The sequence below is a fragment of the Mycetomoellerius zeteki genome, unplaced genomic scaffold, assembly GCF_001594055.1.
Source record: "Mycetomoellerius zeteki isolate Tzet28-1 unplaced genomic scaffold, Tzet1.0 scaffold31, whole genome shotgun sequence".
Classification (NCBI taxonomy): domain Eukaryota; kingdom Metazoa; phylum Arthropoda; class Insecta; order Hymenoptera; family Formicidae; genus Mycetomoellerius; species Mycetomoellerius zeteki.
The window spans coordinates 4533809-4553644 of record NW_017257294.1 but is presented as its reverse complement, the minus strand read 5'-3'; the positions used below and the strand labels follow the sequence as shown (position 1 = coordinate 4553644).

Here is a 19836-nt window from a genome sequence, read left to right as displayed (position 1 = left end):
CCTTATCTTTTGATGGTACGATTTAGGATACTTGATGAATTTTGTAAAAATATCGTTTTAATTTTTACAATGGTTGTAAATATGTATATACAGTGAATGTAAAATATTCTACAATAAATCTTCTTTTATAAAAATATAAAAATTTATAATAAAATTGGATGATCGCGTTGTTATCAGTTAAATAAGTTGATTAAAAATTAATATCAGATGTGCCTGAGTTTTTAAAATGCTGCTAACATCCATAAAACAAAATGTAGGTATATTTTTGTCTATATTACTTATTTTTCATATATTTTATTTATTGTTACTAAATATTGCCTATATTAACTAATAATATAAAATATTGATGAGGTACGATTTAGGCGACCAGTACGCATTCGGCAACTCTTCCCTACATTATATATATTATATATAAACTATATTATATGTATCAATCATTATATCTCACGCAAAAAAATATTTTGCTGCTTCAATTAGAATTATAGCTACTTTTGTATCTAATAGAAAATTATGTATCATACGCATAGAATTTATAGCACAAATTTAAATTCTATCTCTGTCATCTATATGATTAGATGCAATACATGTCCAATATTGCAGTACTTGCTAGAAATTTATCTATTTTAGCTATTTTTCGTACTTAGGTAATTTTTGCTATAACTGTAAGATCACTTTTTTAAGTGCTATATTATATTATATATAAAATCGAAGCACGAGAATTTTAAACAATTAAATTTTTATTTAGCTTTAAATGTTTCTTTTTATTTAAAAACTGTTAGATAATTTCAAAATTTAAAATAAGGGTCCAAGATGTTACACCATATTCTTATAAATGTATACAAGTCTCATGCGCATATAACTAAACTGACGTGGTAACTAAATAAAGGTACAAATAATAAAATCGCGAAATACACTTTTGGGAGCGTAATCGAGTTACTTTGACTATGTTATAAAATTGAATAATTACCATGTACCTAAATTGCGCTTAAAAAAGTAATTACTATCCGCATGCAAATCTGCTTCAGCAGCTGCACACAGAACGTTCTTATTAACAGAAAAATGTTAATTTTATTGTCAGTATTTAGAACGGAATCGACGGACGCTGACGTTTTAACAATTATCTTTTGTAAATTTTATTTATATTGTTGAAATTTTTGTATCATGTTTACATTATATTTTTATATTATATTTCTATTTTTATCATAGCTGTTTTACATGTAGTATAAAGTATTTAAAAATACTTAAAAATGTTAGATCAATTAAAGCTTTGATAATTTAATACAGAATAATTTTATATTTTAATTAAAATATATAAAATATTTAAAAATGTCGCTGTTTTCGAAAATTTGCAAATAAAATTTCAACATTACAGGATTACAAAATTACACTAAATATTGTTCATAACTATGTTCTCATTCAATCTAATGAATAGAATTTAATTTCTTGATTAAATTATAGTCTGTGAACGTTATTGAATTCGTGCAAATAATAGACTTGTAATTACTGCGCTACAAATAAATCGTATATATATTGATTTATTCCTTTCAACTATTGCATATACGAGTATGTAACATTTCAAAAGTAAGATATCTTTCGTGATATTGACAAATTCATTCAGTGATTAAATCAGTTAGTCATCAATTCGTAAAAAAAGCTGCAGAAACTTGCCAATTAGATCATAGATTCAGTTATCAGTATTCGAAAAAAGCGAAATTTAGTTCGGTCGTTGTACGCTGAGGTACTCAGAGTAAGCAGTCATACAACGAAGGTACGGCGTGGTCCTTCCTAAAAGTTTATAGTTTTATTACGGATATTTTGAGAGGCCTGGAAAGAATTCTCTGATGCGAAAGTTTGGCAACTTTTCGCATTCTTGGCGCGTATTTTAACTTTCTCTTCTTGACTTCTGTTCGCGACAAATTCCGTGCCTCTCAGTTTCTTTCTTAGATTTGTCGTATTCTATTCTATTCTTCCAGCATATACATATACATTTTTTATTCTACTAAACTTCTTCTGGAGATACAAATATAGTGTTATAAATACCAATTTATGCGTACGAAATGAGGAGCTATATGTCCAAAAAGGATTTTTATTCTCTACTGAGGTTATAAATTGAATGCTCTTCTACATTCGTATATGTTTCATTAATCAATGAATTTTGATCGTAAATTGAATGAGCAAAGTTTCATTGCAATGTCTCTATTTCTAACCAATTAATTGCAATGAAAAAATAACGCAATCATATGAATATGACTATACGTCATTGGATGCAGCATTCTTTGCAAAAATTGAAATTCAATATTGTTAATTTTTATTTGCAGAAAGAATTTATTTCGGAATTAAAGAAAAAATTTGGCAAAATTGTAATTAAAACGTATAAAAGAAAATATTATAAAAGAAATCTAGAAAATTAATGTTGCATATTGATTAATAAAACAGACTCTTCTCCCTATTTCTTCATTCTTTTCACTTTATAAAGCTTAGGCTTAAAGAACTTAAATAATTTTTTAGTGATATAAATTGAGGTTATCTATTATATGATACTATAATTTTTTATTACCTGTTTATATTTCTTAATGTTTAGTAAATATATGAATTTTATGGAAATACTTTTGAGAAGGAAACTTTTGAGAATAACTTATTAACAATACTAGTCAACCATGGATCCCATGCTTCAGACGTTATTGGTAACATTACTCGAAATAATGGTGGCCAAAATTCATTTACAAAACTTACGGCAACATCATCTGAAATTAAAAATTGATATATAACAATATTATTTAATTAATTTGTAAATAATATATTTCTACCTTTTTATTTTCTTTGGAATCAATGATTAGCTTAATAACTGCATTATTATATAATTTGTAATTAATATATTACACCGCGAAAAGTTTTCTAATACTTCGTCTATATTTACAAGATTTCCGAAGAAATTTTTTTAAAAGTAAGTTTTTAACATAAAAAATGTTTAATTTCATGGTATACATATCAAATTATTTTTATAAAATATATATATACTAATTACTTATTATTATCAATTTTTCTTAATTATTCTAAACAAACTTTTATCGAATTAACAAGATTTATGTTTATATACTAATAATTAAGCGCTTCTTCTATAATATAATTTAATATACTCATATTAGATAAAATAGTAAAAGAATAGTTACATCTAACTTAATTTAATACTCACTAATCTCTTTATTGTCTTGGAATAAATCAAAATATAGTTTAAGTTTTTTAACTGATGGAAGTACATGGATATGTTTTACAATGAATGTATCATTTACTACAGGTCCTGTCATATCCCATGTTCCTATGACATCATCAGCAGTCAAATTATAGGGACCTACATAAATTATAACACAATGATATAAAAAATATATTATATAATTATCATGTATATTAAGGGTTAATATTTTTGAATAAGATAACGGTAGTTGTAAAAATTATTTAATGCTTTCGAGGCTTACACGGATATTTACTTTAATGATACCAGAGGGTTTGCGGATTATTGCTGCAAACCCCCCCTCTGGCAATTTTTACTATTTTTTAAGAACAATTAAATTAAAGAAATATAATATTTAAGTACAATACTTAATACCCCTTAATATTTAACAGCAATTGTTATTATTGTTACTTATAATTATTATTTTATAGGGACAGAATTTAAATTCTATTTAGATTCTTAGACTTATAGCAGTTTTCATTGGCAGAACTGATGTGCACTCGGTGCACTTTAAAGCCGTTGTTAATAAATCGATGTAAAGATATGTATGTTTAATAAAAATATAGAAACGGGTTAAACCGCAAAACCTTCAATACATTTTATTATATTGATAAAATGTATATTATCAATTGAGATCTCATTTTTACATTCAGATTAGTGTACAACGGCTTTAGTGTGTGCTAAGTGCACACCAGTTCTGTCAAACGGTATTAAAGTGTACCTATGTATATTTTTATATGTATATGTATACTGCTTAATTTACGAATTAAATTATTATTATTTTAATTGATTAATAATGAGATTATAACAAAGCAAATTGTCATAATTCTTTGTTTAAAGAATTTTAAGCATTATACGAATACGACTAATTATAAATGTTATGTTCAACAAAATAAATGATGTAGCTTTATCATGCAGCCTGTGTAGAACTTATTATCGTACCTTCATTAACAATTTTGAATATACCTATAGTACCGTTCATTTTCACGTTACCCTTTAGGAATATTTTCGGTACGTTAGCGTCAATTTCTAAACGGAAAACGTCATCAAGAAAGTGTGTTCTCACGTCATGAACTTGAACCTTCGCCAGACCGGTTACAATATTATTTGTCAAAACAACTTCTGCACGTATTTCCCCTGAATTAAATACGGCTTTGCCGTACTCGTAAACTAATGGATCTAGTGGTGGAAAGTCAAATTCTGGAAGTCCTACAAAATGAATAAACCGTTATATTCACATTTTTAAGCAAATAGATCAAAGAATTTTTAATCTTTTTTAATCTGCTTTAAATAAAGTGAAATTACAGTTCATAAATTTATAGATTTATGACATTTTGTTTACTGTTAATGTTGATAATATTCTTCGTAATATTCTGTTCATATTTCAGTAGAGTAATTGTAAATATAAATAAACAAATATATTTTATTTAAAAGATATGTATAAGTTAAAATATCAGAACTATAAATTTTTAATAAAGATACCTTTGACAAACCGTGGAAATGCTTCTTCTAAAGCTTGTTTTAAACAAGCGGAATAATCAACTGAATCTCGTTTGCAAATGGTTGCAGCTGAATAGAAGTAGCAAATAGAATAAAATGAATTAGTAGTAAAATTATAAAAAAATTCATAAATTGTTTTAATATATAAAATATAATTCAAAGTAAGATTTAAAAAGTATCTATCTTTTTGACATGTATTCATGTATACATGTATAAGTTGTTAAACACATTTCAATTATGTTTATAATAAAGAGAATACATAAAAATATTTTTTCATTTTTTTGTTTCTAAATGATGTAGTTTGATAATATTATTAACTGTTTAAGTACTGTGCAGTAGAATGCAGTAGATAAATTGCTCACATCATAGATTCAATAAATAGTATTCTACAATGCATTATCGTTATTGTACTTGAAAAAGTAATTTATTATATTGAAATTAATTAACGTAGGCATGCTACATCAGTTATATAATTAATGGTAACTACTGTTATGAACGTTAAGGAAATCACGCAATCATGTTGTTTGGCATTTTTGACTTAAAATAAGAAAAACGCGATTAAGCAATTTGACATTCTTTTTTACCGGATTTTATAATGATCCATGGCATTCAGTTAGAAAAAAAATAAAAAAGAATTAAATAAGACTTACGAAAAGTAAGTTTCGCAGCTGATGCTAATCCAAATAGTATAATACTGAATACATTAAGTGTATAGAAAAACATGTTGATCGTTCAGTATTTCAACGAGCCGTTTGATTGTACACGATGAGTCTTCAGTTCTCAAGGTTTCTGAAGCAATAGAATGTAACGTTAATGGGCGCAGATATATAAATTAATCAAATGTCTAAGCTGTTTGATATTTCTATTTCTGATCATAGAATAAATTATTTTTTATAGCTTTTTAAATAGTGAATGCATACTATATATATATATATATATATTATATGCATATTATATATACATTATATATTTAAGTGTAAGTAATTTGTATAGGAAATAAACTTTAATAAATATAAGATAAAAATAGAGACACTCGAAAATATTATATAAATACAAAATAACAAGTATTATATAAGAAAGGCAATTTCGTACAGTAAATAATGCGCAAAAAATTTTTAGAAGACGAAATAATTCATTGGATATAATTACATAATTAGTATAAAACTCAGTACGTTTTGGCTCACATTTGAGCTATCTTTAGCAACAATTTTGAGCGGACACATTGATCAATATTTTTAAAATAAGCATCTTGTCGAAGCACTAAATGAGTAAGCAACTTTGTTGACCAATTAGAATGATGATTATGAAACGCATCTTGAACGTATAAGAATAACGCAAAAACATACAGCACATCAAAAGAAGTATATAATCAGTATTTTTTATTTAGATGGATAATTGCCTTTCCAGCCGTTCAATTGGTTTGGATATTTTTCTTCGAGTTGAAGACCTAGTTATTTATAATACTTACCTGACGTTTTAACGACATGTACGTTTTAAAAATATTGATTAATGTATCCATTTAAATTATTGTGGCAGAGGGGGGGGATGATTAAAAAATAAAAGCTACTGAGATTTATACAAATATGTAATTATATATATTAAACTGCATATTGTCCTTTTAAAATTTTCACATTTGTTTATCATGCTATCTCTTAATTGTTCTTATTACTTTGTTTTTAAATAAAAATATCACTAACTAGAGAGACATCAAAAATATAATTTGTGGAATAATATTAGCATGAAAAATCTTGAAAAATACATCTCAAGAGACTTACACATAAATATTATTTTACATGCTATTTATATAATGAACTATATATTTTTTAAAATATTTTTGTTAGCATGATAAGGTAAATAACTGTTTAATGATTAATTTGTTTGTGTAAAGTGTAAATAGATGTCAATAAGAATCTTTGTACGTATATTGTACATGCATGATGAAATTGTTAATTTAATTATTGCGCCGTTATGTTGATACAAAAAAATTTTATACACACTAGAACCTCGTAATAGAGTGCGGTTCGTTTGAACAAAGTGCCTATTTCACTTCCGAACTACGAAATTTGGGACCATATTGATGGCCGCGGTTTTATTGCTACCTCCATTTATACTATACTTACATGTTTAGCGTATATGGTAAGATTTTATGTGCCATTTCGAGGTTCACTATTACAAGATTTCAATGTAACTCTCTATAGATATATATTTATTAAATTATAATATTATCCTTTTATGAAGGAAAATCGCAAATCTCAAAAACCAAGACGCACAAAATATAAATGTAATTAAATTTACATAAGTTTTATAATTAAAATTGAGACTTAATTTGGGTAAATTCGATCGAAGAAAGCGGCAATTAAATGAATCGATATTAAAGAAATTTAATTTGGAGAAGAGGCCGCATTTAAAATTTGACTCATATTATTAAAATGTCCGTATGTACAACGTAAGACTTGTATAGATTTTACGACACATTTATTATTTATAACTAATAACTGTGTAATTTTTGGAGCAAGAACGCAAAGGAAAGAAAAAAATCCAATGCTCTTGCAACTGCTACCTTTAACTGTATCTCTGTCGTAGTCTAGATGTTGAGAGTGAGTTTCTCTAATGCCGGCAAGTTCTACTAATTCCAGTGAGTTTCTTCAATGTTGGCAAGTCTTCACAAAGTCGGCAAGTCCCAAGCACCAAAGATCGCGTTTAGACTTCGCTCCCAGATCTTTTGTTCTGATCTTTAAATGTCCAGATGGGCACTGTTCCACATCTAATATATCAAATTTTCAAGGCTGTTGTCCAGAAAGATTTTGCACGTTTTTGTTTTATCCTTTAAAAATCATTATTTGGTCAGAGTTTATTGCACAGTGTATTTTGACGTAGAACTCGTTAAGATTTTCGGAGACTAAACTACGTTTGTCGTACGAACCCACGAGCTCAAATAATTCCTCAATTCTTGCTTCTCTACTTGACTCTTAGATATGTTCTCCCTCTAGCTTCGTTCCCTTTCCTCTCCGCACTTACTTCCATTATTCAACATTCACTAATATATTGATATTATCTCATTTTATTTTTATAATTTAAATATCATTTTCATGTTAGCATTTAATTCTAATTTTTCAATCAATATAAAAATTATGTTTTTGTATTTAGTTTATAATAATTTTTATTTATGTTCTTATGTTTCATATAAAATTTTAATGAGATTTAATAATAGAAACTTTACGCAATCTAGTACATAGTACAAGATAGTGTAAAGACCTTGATAATAGGTGCTTCCGAGTTATGCATGAAACGCATGATGTTTTATCCTTCTTTATTATTTGATGAACAACAAAGACAAACGATGCATTATGCGCTTCATGTGTAACTCGGAACGCATCCAATGTCGTAATGTAACTTTCAAGTTTCATAACTCGAAAAGTACTTAATGAAATATCACTTTATTATAGTGCTTCGAAAAGCTTTCGAAGTCAGCTACAAAAATATGCAATCAAAATTAGGAGTTTTTATTTAAAAATTGTATGATTTTTACGTGATCTTAATAATGCTATTCAAGGTCATACTAATTTTGATGTAAAATTCGCTACTTAAAACTTTACATCTTCTGTCATATAAAATATTTTTTTCCTGAAAATACTTTATTTTCAAGACAACCGGTTGTATCAATTAAAATGAAACACTCTGTATGAGAAAAAATAAAAATTTTTAGCTTATGTAACTCTACGTAACTATTCCATGATAGAAATTAGAGATGCACCGGATATCCGGAAAGTATCCGGTATCCTATATTATCCGCACTTTCTCGTATTAAATATTTAATATTACGTACTCTCTTTATGATACAAAAATACTGCTTAATAACTGAGCAATATTACAGTTAAAGCAATTTTACTCTCCAATATGTGGGTCAATTCTTTGTATCAATATTAAAAAAGTAATTGTCCATTTTTTATCAATTAAATTACGCAATGCTCACGTGTAATATAATAATGTAATTACATCTCGCTTTGTAAAGTATATACTTTTTTTTATGTTACTTGCAAAGTTATATAGTTAAAAATGTGTGAAAGGCGTGAACGCGTACAAAAATATGAGAAGAAAAAGAAACTTAAAGAATTTATACAGTTTATAGAACACGTAATTCTGTCACAAAGAGTTTCAGAGAGATTAGAGAATAAGGAATAAACATACAGGCAATTAATGGATTTCAAGTATAAAAAACTATATGCACAGCCGTTTCTAATTGAAATCTATTGCCTGTATCTGTACCTTATTCCCTGTTATTATTGCCTATGCTTTTTATTAAATATTTATTGCTCTTTGGCAATTCGAGAGAATAGCGATAGCGATAGAAATAACATAGGAATAACATATCAGAAGCCGTGTATTCTAGTATATATGGTTTCTGATAGGTTATTCTTATATTATTTCTATTTGTATGTACTATTCCCTCGCATTGTGCAAAGAGCATTACTCGTGTATATAATTTATATTAATATTACACATAGCTTTTTTATCTATTTATTATATTTATCTTTTTACTGCTCAATAACTAACTTCAGATTTTGTACTTCTTTACTGTGCAATAACTGCGAGAAAAACGTTATATCTGGATTGGTATCCTGAAGAGTTTCATTGTTCAATTACTAGACAATTAGATAAAAGTCGGTACAACTACCCATTAACCAATAAAAATTGCATTAAATTTTAGAATTTTTAAGTACTAAAGAACTAATTTTTTACTATTTAATCGGTTAACTTTAAAAAATTTAACTTATACTTGAGTCTAACTCTTGCGTAAGGAGAACAATTATATATGCATGAGATGAACAGACTATGATTAATTTTATATAAATTCTCTCACGTATAATAATCTTTAATCGACGATGTACAATATAAGAATTAAAAATAAATTATGATGAAACATTTGAAACTTGAAATGTCATGCTTTTTCTAATTGTAAAAACAGGCTTGTTAAATTGATAATCGAGTGTATCGAAGTTCATTGTTGTCATTTTTCTGCGATTTGTAATATAGGAAGAAATAAAAACATAATGTATTGCACTGAAAAAAAAAGATTGGCTGCTGCAACAAATTAGATGGTAAAATATGGCATAGCATTTTTAATTGGCTGCAGCAGCCAATTTGTGGTTGTGCTAGTCAATCCGCAATGTCAGTATAGGATTTCGATAGTCAGTATAGGATCTAACACAACCAAGAATTGACTGCTGCAACCAATTAAAAATGCTATCCCATATTTTACCATCTAATTTGATGCAGCAGCCAATCTTTTTTTCAGTGTGAGAAATAAAAAAATTAAAAGCTAAAGAATTTAAAGTTTTTGAAGATATATATTAATTAATTATTCTTAAATATTAAGCTACAGATTTTTACATATATTCTATTATATTTAAAACATAAAATTTTTGTATAATATAAATAAGATATAAACGAATTATATAGATTATATAAATATATAATTTATTGAATTTTATTACGTTCTTAATTTAATATTATAAATTATAGAATATCAGAGAGAAAAATATCCACATATCTTTTGCATTTACTAAGTCAATTTTATAAGGAATTTAGCACTCCTTTTGTTGATCCATAAGTGGATGTTATACACAAAACATTGAAAGGATATGGCGTGATATGCGTAGTGCAATTCCTCGTTATGGAATAATAGAGAAACATTATAAATATTATCTTGCTGAATTTTTGTTTAAAAGAATGTATTCTTTTGAGAGAAGAATTGAGGCATTTTTTGAGATTATGAGTGAAATGTATCCTATTAATAATAATGTTGAATAAAGTATTTAGTGGAATTTAAAAATCTATGTGGAATAATACAATTATACATCTTGAAAATTATACATCTCTCATCTTCGGCTCTAATCTTCATTTCCTCCCTGCAAATAGTACAATTATAGAAGTCGGGCGCCCCTTTGCAGGAGGTGAGGGGGGATGAGAGTCGTGGGGGGGGGGGGGCGGGGGGGGTGGGGGGCGGTGGGGGGGGGGGGTGGAAAGAAACATATTCCCGTAATCAGTACACCCCATACCTCTCTGCCCAAAGTTGTCTGACTTTTCATGTAAAGCAGTGAAATAATTACTAACTTTAACTGTTAATAACTTTTTAACGAATGACGAGCGATAATCTATAAATTCAATTTTTTGTCGGAAAATTATTCATTTTACATTACAAAAATATGAAATAGATAATGTTAGTACAAAGAAATTTTATAATTTATAAAAAAAATTTTTTGATGGAGAGAATATTCAAAGGAATCATCTTTATCGGTATTTTGTGCATCGTCTACGTTGCTCAGGACATCTTCAAAGTCTGCCTTACTATCCGAAGCTTCGTCATAAAATATTTCGGTTTCTTGTGATCGTAAAAGTCGTTCAATTTCTTCAACATTGTTCTGTGTTTTTTACAATTTTAGTTAACGCGGTCTGCACCGTAGGTCTGTACTTCCTCTCTAATCTATCGTAATCTACAGCTACCTGAAATTTTGATTGTTCCTTTTGAAAGATCCACGATGCAAATAGAAAGTTAATAATAACATATAAATTTATAAATGTGTATACAACACACACACATACACACATACATAAATTTATAATTATTAGGAAAATCTATTTAAGTAATTGTAATTATTTAAATTTTCTGAAAGTCTTGCAATTACTTAAATTGAATTTTCTTTAATAATCATAATTATTTTAATAATGGGATAAAATTAAAATAAATTTTGTTAATGTTTTTAGAGAAAATATATAGATGTAATACACACATATATTTATCTTATTGTCGTAATTGGGAAATGACCAATAAAATATATGACATATTGTTTATGCCGAATGAATAGAAATTATTATCATATCTTTACCATGAGCAGCTCTGATAAATGCATTTACAGTACCATTTATTTTCACGTCACTTTCTAGAGACATACGCGGTACTAATGCATTATTTCCAAACGGAATACGTCATTAAGAAAGTGTGGTCTCACATCAAGAAAACGTAACTTTGATAAACCGATGATAGTGAGATTTGAAAAAATTACTTCTACTTGTATTTCATCAAAATTGAATTCAAATTTACCATATTTATGAATCCAAAGATGGAATATCAAATTCTGAAAGTCCTACCAAGATAAATTGATTAATTAGAGTGAGGAAGAGAGAGAGAGAGAGAGAGAGGGAGATAGTATCCATATAATTTAAAATAATTTTTGTGATTAAAGACTTTATCTTGAATCATTTTTACTTGTTTCAATTAAAATTTAAATGTTTTAATTTATCTTATTTTAATATAAGTTTATGTTGTTTTATATACATATAAATTATTTATACAATACATACAACCTATATAAATTACAACAATAAAAATTTATAATTTTTAAAAAATTGTACCTTTACAATTAGTTGCCATGCTTCTTCTAAATTTTGTTTTAAACAAGTGTAGTAATCATTTAAATTTCGTTTGCATGTAATTGGAGCTAAGTAGAAATAGAATGAAATGAAGTAATAGTAAAAATATAGAAATAAATTGTTTTAACAAAAATATTTAATTTAGAATAATTTAGGATGTCATTACTTTTTCATCAAGTACGTATATGTTATTAAATGTTTATGTTGAGAAGAGACAAAATTAAAATTGTAAATAACTCGTAAATATAAAAATGTGAATATTACCTTTTTACAAAAAATCGTTAATATAAACTAAACGTCTAATAAGAAAGAAAAATTTTTTAATAGCACGATTAAAACAAATAGAAAGATAATTATTAGTATTGTGGCGACTCGCCACCAGAGATCTAATGGAGCTCGCGGATTCTCGTGAGCACCACAGCCACACGATTTCCTTTTAAATGGGATCTCGATCTAAAATTCTCCCAGGCGTTTAAGGCAGGTCCCACTACGGCTGCGTTCCACTTAACGCTCGCAACGCTCGCGAGCATCGTTTGTCCTCGTTTAATATTTGATAAACGACAAGGATGAAATGATTCCATCGCCTTACTGATGAGTCCAGTAGTGGGAACCAGGACGAAACGCCGCGATCGATCATAGTTCGAGTCGACAGAATCATCTTTCATTTTCGACTAAATCAGCAAAAACGTTTCGCCAAAATAGTGACTTCGACGTAATTTGAACACGCACACGCATCTCTTCTGATCTAACCTTCTGATCCTTATACACATACGTATGCGGTCTCGGAGGGATCCATATGTGTTTGTAAGACGTTCACACACTCGCACACGCTCACACATGCACACGCTCACACACACGTTCGCATATGCTCACACACGCTCACAGCACGAGCAGCATTGAGCAGCAATCATCGAGTAGCATCCGAGTAACAACGAACAATAACACACGCCACAGAGCTGCACCAACAGCACCGCGCTCGTCCTTGATCCTTATCATTCCGACGCAATCCGTTCGATCGCGCCTCCATTGGAGTGGAGTGTTGTAGCGACTCGTCACCAGAGGTCTAACGGGGCTCGCGCTAATTCTCGTGAGCACCACAGCCATGAATTCCTTTTAAATGGGATCTCGATCTAAAATTTTCCTGGGCGTCTAAAGCAGGTCCCACTACATCGCCTTACTGATAAGTCCAGTAGTGGGGACCAGGATGAAACGCCGCGGTCGACCATAGTTCGAGTCGACAGAATCATCTTTCATTTTCGGCTAAACCAGCAAAAACGTTTCGCCAAAGTATTATAATAAAAATCTTCAGGTATTGAGCGAAAATCTTGGCTAGTTATACAAAATGTTTCATAAAGTTGCATATCAGTACTTTAAGAGATAAATCTATAATACACTAAAATAAGTAAAGAACGTCGTATGAACGTTCTACATATCTTAGTTTTTAAGTTATGGATGATTAAAGAAAATGTTGTAAGTATTCGCCTCGTGCGTCGACACACGCTACTTCACGCTTTAGCATTGACTCCAACACTTGTTTAAAAATACTAGGTATTCTTCGAATAGTCTCAAATCCATTTCGTATCCTTTCTCGCAGATCATCCGCATTATTTATTGGCGTTGAACACAATAGATTTTAAATTGTCCCGAAAATAAAAATCTAATGGACTGAGATCAGAGGAGATCTTGATGGCCATGGGATGGGTCCGCCTCGCCTATCTATCGGTTTGCGAAGGCATTGTTTAGGAATGTTCACACTTCAAGATGGAAATGAGACGGAGCATCATCGTGTATGAACGGTCATAGATACATCAAATGCATGTCAGCCATTTCGGCATAAGTGTATATTACCATTTTGCCGCTTTTAGGGGGCCGGTTGTTCCATCTTTAGATAAACTATGTGATAATTTACTTACTGGATAAACAAAAGAATAAAAGAGTAAGAGTATGATAGAATAAGAGAATAAGACAGTAAATTGAAATTTACCGAAAGGTGGTAACAATCCAGCCTTAGAACAGTATTTAGAACAGTAACTCGCGAACATAAGATACCGACTGCTTGAAATTCTGTCCGATCTATTGATGGATATTATTTGTAAACATTAAATAACGTCGCGACGTGCTAAAATGTACAGTAACATGTGTTGACACACAAAGCGAGCATTTCGAACATTCTCTTTAATCATTCATAACTCGAAAGCTAAGGTATGTAGGACATATTTTCATATGAGTTTTTTACTTATTTTAATGTATAGATTTACCTCCTAAAGTATTGACATGCATTTATGAAACATCCTGTATATTTTAAAGTATATATAGTTAAAAGTATAATTTTATGTTTGAATTCAGTATAGGATTTCGATAGGCTAACACAACCAAAAATTGACTGATACAGCCAATTAAAAATGCTATGCCATATTTTACCATCTAATTTGCTGCAGCAGCCAATCTTTTTTTTCAGTGTATGTTACCATAATAGTGATTTTGTATAGTGAACGAGATTTATGTGACTAAAACAATTGATATATTCAGGTTAATGTACAATAACCATAATATTCCATAATAATTTCTTTAAAATATACATATGTATTGAAGATTTCTTTTAAAAAAGACTCACGAAGTTCAATTTTTTCTGCCGAGGATAATCTAAAAATCTAAACATTGCAATGTTGAATACACTAAACACATAGAAAAATATTTTCTTTGTATAGTATATCCGCGAATAATGCAATTGATTCTGCGAACTGAGTTCCACTGAAATCTCGTAACAATGAATCTTGAAATATTATATAAACCCCTTCCATATACATTTAAATAGTATGAGTGGAGGTAGCAGTGTATATCGTTGTCTTCAATATGGTCCCGAATTTTATAGTTTAGAAGCGAAAAATGCACAACGTCGTTCAGATGAACCGCACTCTCTATTATGAGGTGTTAGTGTATATATAATTTTAATTTATATTACTTAAGAGTTTCAGTATCATATATGAATCGTAAGATCAGATAACGCTATAAACATACAAAAAATAAAACGTAAAAAAGTTCATATCAGAATCTTAATTTTCTTTTATGTAAATGTTTCTTTACTATTTATCTGCGGTTGTTAATGTGTTCGCGTATCAATATGTGCATAAAGAGACACTATTGTTTAATAATTAATTTGTGTGCCGTATTGTTAATATTAAAGATAAAGTAAATTTATATAATTTATTATAGAATTCTGTATAAATTATTATTTTTATGCAGAAAAACCACAAATTCCAAAAAAAGGAGTAACTAATATATAAATATATATATATAGAATTAAATTTGTTGAGTTTTTTTTTTAATATAATTTTATTGTTAAAATTTAGTTAAGTTCCACCTTTAAAAGAAAGAAAAAATATACTCATTATTTTACTGTGAATTTAATTCTTACGTAATAAGACAATAGACTCATTTATTATGTAGACATGAATTGGACAAAAAAAAATGATTATCTTCATTATTTTCTCGCTACACGTGTAGTATTTTTTTGTCGATAATTTATAAGAGTTAAAGGCAAATGATAAACATTTTTGAAACTATTTTCTTTTATTTCGAATTAAAAAGAAACATTTATTGCAGATGTGGTACTAATTATTCTTAAGAATTAATTATAGTATCTAGAAATACAAAAACCAGAAGAAAAATAATTTTACATTGCAATTAATATTTTAACATGTATTGTATATTTATTTTGCTTACAAACAGTAATTAAGAAACAAAGGCTAACTTATATAGAATTGTAGAAAAATAACCTATATATGTTTGCGTTTAAAATTCTTCGTTTTTTAAATTTTATGAGATATTTGTACTCTACTGACATGTAATAAATATATAAATTTTATATATTTATATATTTTATATAAAATTTGGAAATATTTTTGAGAATGGCACTTTTGAGAAGAACTTATTTACCAAGTCAATAAAAATCATTTCCATTTTATCGGACAACAATGACACTACCGGTTGATAAAACGTTGGCCAGTATTCATTTACAAAATTTACGATGATATCAGCTGAAAATAAAAATTGACATATAAAATGATAATGTATGATTTTCAGAAAAAACCAATTAGAAAGATAAATGTAAGATTACACATATGTAAATGTAATTGTAATTAATTTTGTTGTAAGATTTTATATTTGCAAAAATAGCAACAGTAACTAAAAATATTGCGAAAAAATATGATTTGAATTTGTAAAATATGTACTTCTAACTTTTATCTTCTTTTAAATCAGTGATTGTCTCGTTATTATAATTTGAACAATGCAATATTAGTTGTAATTGGAGTTGGAAAAGGACAAACATAGTCAATGATAATAGGCTACAGTAATAAACAGTATTGCTATAAATATGAGGAAAAAATCAGTCTCATTACTTGATGGGCGCACTATTTATGTACAAATTACGGATTATTACTATTTAATTAATTATTCTAGATAAACTTTTATCAAATAGCATGAGAATTTTGTATGTAATATGTAAATGTATATACTTATTGTTAAATAGGAAATCAGATATGAGTCTTCGTTCAGATAATTTAATTCCTACTGAACAATATAACATAAATGGAGTTACATCTGGATTAGTTTAATACTTACTAAATGCTTTGTTTTCTTTGACCACATCATCATAATACAATTTAAACTTTCCAATTGACGGAACAAAATGGACATGTTCTATAATCCATGTATCGTTTATTACATGTCCTGCAAAATTCGCAGTTCCGCTGATGTCTTCCATGGTTAGATTATAATGTCCTGTTACATAAATTATTTTAACCATAAAAGTACAAAATTTTTTAATAAAATAGTAATAATTTAAAAAAATTAGTTTTTTTAAGATTGCATTTATAAAACAATAATTATTAATTTGATATTAAAGATTAATTTATATATGTTATATATATACATATTTCTATATACTATGTACGTCGTTAAATTTATGAACCTGTTAAAATTATAATAAATAGCTAATTATTACATTATAGTGAAATTTTCTAATTTTTTTGAAAGAAAAACATAATTCAAGATATGATCTTTATAAATAAAAATAAACTAAAAAAATGTATAAATTATGTTCCTCCGTTTATTTAAATTATAATTATAGAATTTATTATCATACCTTCATTAGCAATTCTGAATGCATTTACATTACCGTTTACTTTTATAAAACCTTTTGAAGATATGTTTGGTATGTTTGCGTCAATTTCCAAGTGGAAAACGTCATCAAGAAAATACGGTTTTACATTTAAATCACGAATTTTTGATAAACCAGTTATAGTGAGATTTGAAAAAATTAATTCTCCACGTATATGATCTGAATCCAATTCAATTTTGATGTATTTCTGAAATAACGGATCCAAAGGTGGAATATCAAATTCTGGAAGTCCTGTCAAGAGATAAATAAATTAATACTGATATCTGGTATTTTTAAGTTATTTAATTAGAAAAATTTTTATTCTTTTTAATTTTTTTAAATATAAGATTTTATGAATTATGTAAATTAGTATACATACATGTATAACGAAAGAACATATTGAAAGGTCAATATATACAAATAATAATAATTTAATTTAGATCGCAGCTATGAATAGATCAAATATGCAAAAGAAGGGCCAATACGATCGCAGCTATTCTTTGTGCCTAATTTATATGTAAATTCTAATTACACATATCTTTTAGTTATATGTATAAATTGCGCGCCGTTTACTGTTTGATTTGAAACGCAATCATAAACTAAACGTTGTATATCTTTTTGTAAATTTCAATGAATTGTAATTTCTTTTTTAGTCAAAACGCTGAACTATGTAGAATCCAATGCTATAATCGAAAGATTTTTCGATAAAAATTAATAACATTAAAAGTTATATCTAAAAACGTATAAGCAAGAGTTTTACCTCGAGTTTTAGAGTTTTAGTAACCTCGAGCTACGGAATAGTACGAAAAAGAGTTTGTTTTGTTCTAAAAATCATATTTTTACAAAAAAAACTGAAAAACAAAAATGGATAGATTGTATTAGAAAGAGAAAATCATTTTTTATATACAATTTAAAATCCATAATATCATGCATCTGTATAATTTTCGCTCGGATTTAAAAGATCCGCTGAAGTCGAGGATTAAGATATTCATTAGCATTATTATTGACGATCAATTCAATTACAATATTTGATTATTTCAATTTATAATTGCACTTTAAGTCAGACAATAATTAAAAATGTATTTATAATAGATATATATAGGTATTATAAGGCGCCAAGATTTAGAATCGATCGTATTGGCTTTTTCTTTATTTATTTAATTTATATATAATTCAGTTCACTATTTTAATGTTGATCAGTCATACAAACTTTTGTTGTATTGTCGTTATGTAATTATGTGTAATAGCGAACATATTTTATATCCATAAAATATACAAGTTAAAATAAGACTTATAAATTGTTACAAAGTATACCTGCTACAAATCGTGGCCATGCCTCCTCCGCAACTCGTTTTAAACAAGCCAAATAATCATCTGAATCCAGCTTGCATATGGTTAAAGCTAAGAAGTGCAAATAAAATGAAATGAAGTATTAGTAGAGATATAGAAATAAATAAATTATTTAAAAAAAAGATATTTAATTTATAATTAATTAGGATATAATTACTTTTTATCAAATATATATATATATATGTATTATCAGATGTTTATGTTAAAATATGAAAAAAAAACTTTTTTAATCTTTTATTTCTTTATTACAATAAATAATGATGTGCATATTTACAATTTACGATATTTGACAAATAAAAATTATAATTTACAAATATATTACTTACTTACAGAACAATATAAAATAACATCTAATGAGGAAGAATTTTTTAGAATAAAATGATTAACGAATATAGAAGGATAATTACTATAAAATTTTCAGATATTTCAGCAAAAATAATCTTTTTGCTTGTTTTATTATAATACGAACGTTAAAAATATACAATAATTTCTCAATAGTTTGATATTATTTTGCAATTCAATAGTGATTTTTTACATTCAATAAACGATTTGTGTAAATAAAACAATTGCTATACATATACATTTAGGTTAACCGTGTAATAATCTGCTTAAAAAGAATATAGTAAAGAATTATTAAAAAAAGCTTACGAAATTCAGATTCTCCAGTTGAGCACAATGTAAATATTGCACTGAATACACTGAGCACGTAGAGCAGCATGTTTTCTGTCTAGTGCACCGACGAATAATGCGATTTGTGATTCTGGAATTAGAATATTATATAAATTTAATTCTCAAGAAATGGTATTAAGATCGAGAGAGAATAATGATTCTCTTGTAAATGTTAATAAAAATGTTAATTTCAGAGATTAGATTTTAATGTTCTTTATACAATGTTTCTGTGCTATTTGCATATATAATATTTCAATGATTCTATGCAAATGTTTCTATGCATTTAACGTCTATTAAGCTGGCACAGCCACTTCAGCACAATCAAACGCAACCTATACCACATTTTTTTGCTATTTTTTTGCTATTTTTTTGCTAATTTTCTGCTCTATTCCCGATTTTTTTGCTCCAACCGATTCGCTAAAACCCATGGCTGTGCTAGCTTAAGATCAAAGTTAGCACAGCCACAAAGAAAAAAAGCAGCAAATGAAAAATCAAG

The 19836-nt window shown here is 27.6% G+C and overlaps 2 protein-coding genes across 2 annotated transcripts; both read right to left on the bottom strand.

The window, feature by feature from the left end:
* Positions 1 to 2548: 2548 nt before the first annotated feature.
* LOC108724773 (uncharacterized) lies at positions 2549 to 7646 on the bottom strand. Its single transcript, XM_018451385.1, has 6 exons — positions 7290 to 7646; positions 5380 to 5518; positions 4712 to 4798; positions 4172 to 4438; positions 3194 to 3349; positions 2549 to 2744 (listed from the first exon to the last, which is right to left on the bottom strand). The coding sequence occupies exons 2-6, from the start codon at positions 5450 to 5452 to the stop codon at positions 2596 to 2598; spliced, it is 732 nt and encodes a 243-aa protein (XP_018306887.1). The 5' UTR covers positions 5453 to 5518; positions 7290 to 7646; the 3' UTR covers positions 2549 to 2595.
* An 8411-nt stretch (positions 7647 to 16057) lies between these two features.
* LOC108724774 (uncharacterized) lies at positions 16058 to 19399 on the bottom strand (the record flags this gene model as incomplete). Its single annotated transcript, XM_018451386.1, has 5 exons — positions 19320 to 19399; positions 18636 to 18722; positions 17307 to 17573; positions 16784 to 16942; positions 16058 to 16197 (listed from the first exon to the last, which is right to left on the bottom strand). Coding segments are annotated over exons 1-5 (723 nt in total), but the record flags the coding sequence as incomplete, so codon positions are not given.
* Between the last annotated feature and the right edge of the window lie 437 nt (positions 19400 to 19836).

What these genes read in the sequence shown, in the direction of transcription:
- LOC108724773 (XM_018451385.1), bottom strand. Translation starts at nt 5,452, where the DNA reads ATGTTTTTCTATACACTTAATGTATTCAGTATTATACTATTTGGATTA. An exon ending in ATTTCCACGGTTTGTCAAAG is followed by an intron (nt 4,439 to 4,711) that starts GTATCTTTATTA and finishes TTCATTTTGTAG; the next exon opens with GACTTCCAGAATTTGACTTT. An exon ending in CCAAGACAATAAAGAGATTA is followed by an intron (nt 2,745 to 3,193) that starts GTGAGTATTAAA and finishes TTTTAATTTCAG; the next exon opens with ATGATGTTGCCGTAAGTTTT.